At 34.1% G+C, this 8,272-nt stretch overlaps 1 protein-coding gene across 2 annotated transcripts; it reads left to right on the forward strand.

Annotated features, from left to right (window-relative positions):
* Nucleotides 1-819: 819 nt before the first annotated feature.
* Nucleotides 820-8,056, forward strand: LOC110793624 (caffeoylshikimate esterase). 2 transcript variants are annotated; one of them, XM_021998523.2, is made up of 8 exons: nucleotides 820-1,018; nucleotides 1,098-1,224; nucleotides 1,329-1,475; nucleotides 4,894-5,024; nucleotides 6,100-6,237; nucleotides 6,337-6,435; nucleotides 6,760-7,089; nucleotides 7,427-8,056. In XM_021998523.2, the coding sequence occupies exons 1-7, from the start codon at nucleotides 992-994 to the stop codon at nucleotides 7,066-7,068; spliced, it is 978 nt and encodes a 325-aa protein (XP_021854215.2). In that variant the 5' UTR covers nucleotides 820-991; the 3' UTR covers nucleotides 7,069-7,089; nucleotides 7,427-8,056. The 2 variants fall into 2 exon arrangements, with proteins under 2 accessions (XP_021854215.2, XP_021854214.2); XM_021998522.2 differs by lacking the exon at nucleotides 7,427-8,056 and having other exon boundaries at nucleotides 822-1,018; nucleotides 6,760-7,378.
* Nucleotides 8,057-8,272: the final 216 nt, after the last annotated feature.

Genomic DNA, 8,272 nt, shown 5'->3' on the forward strand with positions numbered 1-8,272 from the left:
ACATGGTGCTAAGCGCCCGTCGCGCCTAGTTTGACACTTCACCAACAACTCTCTTTTGTGCAGGCCATAACTCTTGATCCATAACTCGGAATTTGGTTTATGATAGCTTGTTGGAAAGGTATGGATGCCTACATTAAACCTAATTGATTCTTTTTAATCATGTTTAGAACTTGAGATACATATACCCTGAAGTGTGGAACAATGTTTTGTTCAAATCCGGTCTTTAAAGTTTTGCTTATGTCTTCTTGAACTTAAGATTAGAACATAAATGTTTTAAAATTACATATTATATTACCTAATTGTTCTACCGGCCACCATCATAAAACTGTTCAAGATCTGACTTTAATATAAATACCCTACCCTTACACTATAGAAGGTTAGAGCAAGTGACTAATCACCGGCAAGAATCCGTTTTAACGACCGGAGTCTACCAAAAACGACAAAGTCTACTAAACAGAACTCAATCCTGATCTAAAAAGTTAGTAACATGACATCACTAGAGAGTGAAGAACCGTTCTTATTCAAATTTGGACGATAACAAAACGCTGACCTTACACCTTAGATCAAACCGATAAGGAAAGGTATATAATTATTAATTTATTATTATTCAACAAATAATTAAATCATTAATACGTAAGATACATTCCATGCCATATAGAGAATTAGAGATAGATCTGATACGTAAGATAATAAATAAATAAATAAATAAATAAATAAATAAATAAAAAGATAATTTGGTAATCCATGCAATCCTATTCTGTATAAAATTGAAAATCCCTACATTCTCGCATCTCAATTATCAAACAATAATCCATTTGTTTAATTTATTATTCTTAAGCACAACTGGTTTATTCCTAATTACTTTCACATTCCTCTTCTCTCTAGATCTCTCTCTAAATCTTTCTATAAATACTCTTTCTCCTTTTAGTATTCTCTTCATCACCCCCATTTCCTCTGCTTTCTTCTCTGCCTTTTCTCCTTCAACTTCATTATGGACTACAATGTCAATTTTGAAGAGGTAATTACCTTACAATTCTTTTTTATTATATCAGAATAATTGTATATAGTATTTATTTATGAATTTATTTATTTTGCAGGAGTATATATTGAATAATAGAGGTTTGAAGCAATTCACATGTAGATGGTTGCCTAAAAATCAGGATCCAAAAGCTCTTGTTTTCTTGTGCCATGGTTATGCCATGGAGAGTAGTATTTCCATGCAAGGTTTTACTTTTAATTAAACTTTGTTTCGTTTATAAATTGATATTATTAATTAAATTATAAGATGTTAATTTAGTTATTCTAATGAGGTTTTTGTTTGATTTAAGGGACGGCGATGCGCCTCGTAAAAGCTGGTTATGGTGTTTATGGGATTGATTATATTGGACATGGAAAATCAGCTGGCCTTCATGGTTATATCCCATCTTTTAAAGAACTTGTTCAAGATTGCTCTGATTATTTTGCCAAAGTTTGTGGTAAGGAATTATTTAACTTTGACTAGTATTTCATTCACCAATTTCGGAGTAAATTTAGGAAAAATAAAATCTCACTATCTACCCATTTTTCGTTGACCCTTTTTTGCGTTTTTATACTATACTTAGATTTTTATTAGATTTTTCTCGATTTATAGTTTCAAAATATCACTTTTTTTTTACTAAAAGATTTTTGATAACAAATTAACAACGACTAGAATTTAGCTTTGACAAGTGTGAAACACCAAATAATTTTTTTTTTTTTTTTTAATGACTGAAGAAATATTACTATAGATTCGATTTTTATTAAGGGTTTTCATTCCGAAAATAAGTTATCAAGGGTCTTTCTTAAACTACGTATACATTTAGTAATAACATGCACCATCTCTCATAAATAATTTTGTATGCTTTTGTGCGTAGTATATAAGCAAATTATACCAGGAGATACTAGGTGCAAGCATGTGTATAAGAATTTTAGTTTAATTTAGATGATTTATTCATGAAGAAATTAAATGACAATATGCCGTAACTATCACACAAAGGGCTAAAAGTTCGTTAAAATAAAGTCAAATTACTCTAGATTAATTGGATTATTGTATTCTTAATTCAAAGTTTAGCCATCAAGGTTAAGTAGAAGTGTTTCTACGTTATTGACGAACCATAGATTTAGGAAATACAACTAATAATTAACAATGGATAAGTTTTCTTTAATTTCAAAAGTCTTTGTCCACGTGACTTCATTCCAAGTCAATGATTGCACGCTTGGAGGTATCTTTTATTTCTAGTTTACATTAAAAAACTTTAAGGATAATCAAAATTTATTTTAATAAATTCATTCCCACTTGTTGAAATATTTATAGTTGACTCAAGAAGATGAATCGTGATTCATCTTGACTTTAGTTTTACATCTTTTCCTTTAAGACTTGAACAAGTTTTTTAACCAATTATTCTCGAAAGAATTTTACATGAGCCGAGAGTAGAGCTGTTAAAAACTGACCCGACCCGAAAACCCGACCTGAACCGACCGAAGCCGTAACCGACCATGACCCGAAATTAAGGTAAAACAGGTAACCCGAAACCCGATCTGTACCCGACCCGAAAAAATCTATAACCGATTTTAACCCGATGTTGTAACACCCGAACCCGAACCCGACACCCGACCCGAAAATGACCGATAACCGAACTGACCCGATCGAACAATGACCCGAACCCGATTTGATACCCGACCCGATGTCAACCCGGAACCGATTGTAACTCGATGAAACCTGCTATTGACCCGACCTGTGAGAACCCGCTACGTACTCGATTTACCCGAGTTATCAATGACACGACCAAATATTAACTTCATTGATATATCTATTTTAATTATTTATTGCTAAATATTGAAAAATTTAACTCTAAAATAAGTTAAACAAAATTTTTTAGAATATAAAATCCTTAAAATGTATAGGTTAATTATCAGACCCGAGTTTGACCCGTCCCTGAGAGTGACCCGATCTGAATTCTATTTGATCTGATTATTATCCGATCCAAACTAAGACCCGAACCCGAAAATAACTGTGTTGCAAACCGACTTAAACCCGACTCGATAAGACCCGAACCCGAAATTATCTGCTACAAACCGACTTAAACCCGACCCGATAAGACCCGAACCCGAAATCAAACCTGACCGAAATGTGACCCGACTCGAACCCGACCTGAACCCGGGATAGGAAAAAACCGATATGACCCGACCTGAAATCGACCCGACCGAACCCGAACTCAACCCGAATGAAATATTGACCCGACACGACCCGACCTGATCATGACCCGAAACCCAAGATGACCCGACCCAAACCCGACCCGATGACCTGTTTTGACAGCTCTAGCCGAGAGTCTTATCAAGCTGTTTGATATTTATTGAACTGTTAAATTGTACATAATGTATCAATAAGTAGGTAGAAAAGAATGATAATCTTTTTGACAATTTGTTACAAGAATTTGCATTACAGAAAGGATCAATAGATTATTAGTGTAAGAGACGAGACCCTTGGCGGTTGGCATTGTGGGTTAAATAGTAAAAATGTACTACCCGTTTCGCAATAGATGCATCATTTTTTTTTTCACGTATCCCGACATGCTTCTTTGAACATTAATATCTCTAATTGCGTGTAAGTAAAAATTATAAAAAATTGATATTTGAAATCCTCACATTGATACGAATTTAACAAGATCTCACTTGACTATATTTGTTTTTACATAATGTGAAAGAATAACTGTCGAAGTTAGTTAATAAATAGTCCAAAAGAGAAACGATGCATCTATTGTGGAACGGAGGAAGTAGTTCATAAAAAGACCAATACAAAAGACAGAACAAATTTGAATAGCTAATAATCTATCATAGAAAAGGAAAAATACATAACAATCTTATAGAAAATTCTTATAAATGATAGTTGTATGAGCATGTATTCCTTAGACTAGATTTTAGTTTAACAAATAACATAGTTGATGACTAGTTAAACAATTAACTAGTCTGACCGTGGTAAAAGACTAGAGCTGATCGTTTGCGGGTTTGGACGGATAACGGACGGGCAACCTTTCCAAAAATCTGTCCAACGGGCTTAAAAATGCTGCCCTTACCCGTCCGCCAAAAATATATTTATTACCCTTACCCGCCCTGTACATAAAATGCGGGCTGTCCGCGGGCTAACGGGCTTATGAAAGTGTAATACATAATTTTTTCAGCACTAATTAACCTTGTTATACCTACTAGATATTTGCAATAGAGTAAGAGAGTAGAGCAAGAAGAGGAAGAAGAAGAAGAAGAAGAAGGAGGAGGTAAGAGAGTAAGAGAGTGGAGGACTAAGGGTGGCTGGCGGCATTTTTGTGAAATGAAAGTGTTAGTCTATTAGATTGCCTTTGGGCTTTAGGGTTTCTTTTAGGCAATAGGAAGTATTAATTAGTTACTCTAGAAACCTAGAATGATCTACCATCAGAATTGTAAGCAAGTTTACTTCAAAAAAAAAAAGTAAGTTTATTTTAATTTAGCGGGCTGGGCGGGCTTGCCCGTTAATAAATTTTGTGTGCCGTAATCCGCCCATTTTTATTAACGGGCCGGGCCTAGCCCTCCCAACTTTCAATTTTTTTAAAAAAGCTTTGTCCAAGCCCGCTATTTTAGCGGGCCGAGCGGGCCGAGCGGGCCGGGCCCAGCGGGTTACCCCGCCCATGATCAGCTCTATAAAAGACCAACTCTCTTTATTAATTAATTTTGTAAGAAATAACAATGACCATCCCGTTCTCTTGTTTATTTTTTAAGCATTATACTCCGTAAATAAGTTCAATCTAACACTTAAATAAGTTTAATTCAATTCAGATATAATAAATTAAGTTAATCTATATTCTATAATAAGTTCAGTTTAAAGTTCAATTTGTGTTGGCGCAGAAAAACAGGAGAATGAAAGGAAACAGAGGTTTTTGATGGGCGAATCAATGGGAGGAGCAGTTGCCCTGCGTTTGCACAGAAAAATGCCACACTTTTGGGATGGCGCCATTTTAGTCGCACCCATGTGTAAGGTACACCCCATCTTGTCTATTCCTAATCTTCTTTTTAATTTGTTGATTATTTGTTAATTTTGTCGGATTACATGATTATTTTAGGTAGCATACCACCTTTCTGTTTTAAGATCTAACCTTTCTCTGTTTCACACGCTTTGTTAATTTACTGTTCCACGTTCTCTCCTTTTAAAAATTACTACTTTCTAACTTTCCTTTGATTTCAAACATTACTTTTTTTAAACGTATGTTTGGTTTGCAACACTAAAATCATTGTTAATGGTAGATTGGTAGGCAAAAACTTTTGCCCATGAAGTATCTATCTATCTAATTAGCGTCGTTGACTTAAGACCTGTTTCGCAATTAAGGTTAGCAGTTTTGATTATCTGTTAGTTGTTTGTATTAGGCGATTTGATTAATTGAGATTTCGTGGATTGTGTAAAGTGTTTGATAAAATAGTTGTTTAGTGTGTAAAAAGATCTCTAAGGACATTACCATAAAATAATTTACTACCTTCGTTTATTGTTTCATACGAAGTAATGTTCTTTATATTGTACTCCGTACTTTATTCTATTTGTTGACATAAAATTTACTATCTTATCCTTTTTACCTCACAAAAATTACAACTTTTCTCTCAATTTATCTTACTTTATTCATTTTTTTTTCTTACACTCACCTATTTGTTTACATTTTTGTCTTACTCTATCCATATTTTATTATATTTACCCACTATTTTACACAATTTTTCACTTTTATCTAAATATTTTTGTAAATAATAACTGCAAAGATCATTATGAAACGGAGGTGTTAAGAGTTGTAATTTTAGACAACATTAAGACAAATTTGTTATTTTACTCCAACTGTTTCGAACCTATAATGCAAAACTGTTTTAAAATTAGCCTTTTCATCTTACAACTCTCTTCCAAAGCAAAAGCTCTCATTGCCTTTCTAAAATGGCCAAACTCTAATTCAATTTTGATACTTTTATACAAATTTATGCAACAACCCAAGGTAAAAGTACAACACATTAGGTCTGAAAATAAATAAATTAAATTCAATTACTTATCACAAGTTTTAACGTACTACTTATTGGCAGATTAGTGAAGATATGAAACCAAGTCCACTTGTTATCAGCTGTTTAAGACAACTTGCCTTCATTTTACCAACTTGGAGGATTGTTCCTAGTCAGGATGTCATTGACGCTGCAGTTAGAGATCCAGAGAAGAAAAAGAAGGTATTTTCATTGCTAAACCTACATACACGTACGCGTCAATTATATATAGGATTGATTTTTAATCATTTTGAGTGTAACTTTAATAACGTTAATTAACAGGTAAGGGCTAATCCATATTGGTATACCGGAAGGCCACGCTTGAAAACTGCCCAAGAGCTTTTCATTGCTTCCATCGATCTTGAGAGCAGATTACATGAGGTGTGTACCTATTGTTTTATTCTTCATAACACATTAACACCTAGTATCAGCACTCGATCAGTAGTACGTATGAGTAGTTATGTTATTCGTACTTTTCATTTCAACTCTATTTGGTATGAGCAAACTTCAATTCATATACATTGAGGTAAAGTCATGGGGAATTTTCACAAGTAAATTGTGACTTGTGTTAGGTACTCAAACATGCACTTAGACACGTACCTACCTGTATGTATACAAGTATCTTTAAGAGTATAATCTTCGGGTTACCGTATTCTTTCTTTATGTATTTTTTAAACCGAACTATATTGGTTGAATCTATCGTAGGTGACACTGCCTTTCCTAGTGCTTCATGGCGGAGATGATAAAGTAACGGACCCAGAAATAAGCAAGCTGTTACACGAGTCAGCCACGAGTTTGGACAAAACTTTTAAATTGTATCCAGGAATGTGGCATGCTTTAACCTATGGTGAAACCCCAGAAAACACCAACACCGTATTTAACGACATTATTGAATGGTTGGGTGAGAGATCCAAGGGAACAAACTCCAGGTTGGAGAACGCAAGCAAGTACATGGAAGACAAAGAACCTAGCATTGCCATTGCCATTGCCATTGCTTCTATAAATACCAACTGAACCAACTTCAATACTTGAGGAGTATGATATAGCAATATTGTGTACATATTACTTCGTAGTACTTCGTATTAGTTAAAGGCTCAATATATACTATTTTAATAACTTTTATTCGTAATTAATAGTCACATTATACGGTCATACCAATAGTCCTTTAGTCATTCACAAAGTCTAGCTTGTACTACACGTAGTAAGTTTTTATTTTTTTTCCAGTAGGTTTTTAAGTTATACCCCTGTATTTTCAATAAAATTAAATCCTTGATTATAACTTTATAGTTTATTGGTTTTATTCCAATTGTTAGATCTTTGGTTGGCAGGCTCAATTCCTTGACTCACACCATACTTGATTTGTCATATGCAGTGTGGTCTCTTAGTCAATTCTTATAATGTCCAAGACAACCTCATTTACAGCTCTACATCACACTTTGAGATATCTGGGTCATACAGAAGGCAAGGTATCTCAATAAAGCTTTAGACAAAATATGTTTGCAAGGTTTCTCAAATTCAGATTCGGCAGAGATTCTAGAAGATCGGTAACAAGCTACGTCTTATTACTTGGTGGTTCTAGCAACATCATATAAGTCGAGGCAGAATATAGGGTTGCATGTGGCAGCAGCAGCTTCAGAAGTCACCTGGATTGTGAGTTTACTAGAGGATATGGGTGTTAGTAATCTCAAGCCTATGACATTTCACTATGATAATCAATATGCCTTACACATAGCCAGAAATCTAGTCTTCCATGAAAGGACAAAGTACATAGAAATAGATTACCATTTCACTCGAGATGAAGCCTACACAACATCAGGTAGCAGATGTGTTCACTAAACCTCTATAAGAATCAAATCTACGGTGTTAAGATATGTTACTAATGTAATCTTCCTAATCAAAGAGTGCAGTACAGATTACCCTATCAACCATAAGATATTAACACATTTGCAGAGTCTGATAACACGACACAATGTATGCCTTCAAATATTCAAACTAAACTAGTAAAAGTTGACGAGTTGTTGTCCTTTCCATGGACATTAGAACATATTATATATTACCCTATCAAAGACAAGATATTAATCATTAAACACACTAAAGCTAGCTTGTAAACTGAGTATGAAGTGGAATAAAGATTCTACCATCGTCGACTACACTAAATATAAGAAATCCTAGTCGTCCATTATTAATTGGTTAATCCGAGCCACTTAAATTAGTTAGA

This window comes from Spinacia oleracea, chromosome 1, assembly GCF_020520425.1.
Source record: "Spinacia oleracea cultivar Varoflay chromosome 1, BTI_SOV_V1, whole genome shotgun sequence".
NCBI classification, from domain to species: Eukaryota; Viridiplantae; Streptophyta; class Magnoliopsida; order Caryophyllales; family Amaranthaceae; genus Spinacia; species Spinacia oleracea.

Bases quoted from the DNA above. Each gene is read 5' to 3' on its own strand.
- LOC110793624 (XM_021998523.2), top strand. From the start codon at position 992: ATGGACTACAATGTCAATTTTGAAGAG. The intron at 1,476-4,893 runs GTAAGGAATTAT...GTGTTGGCGCAG, and splicing joins TTATTTTGCCAAAGTTTGTG to AAAAACAGGAGAATGAAAGG. The intron at 5,025-6,099 runs GTACACCCCATC...ACTTATTGGCAG, and splicing joins TAGTCGCACCCATGTGTAAG to ATTAGTGAAGATATGAAACC.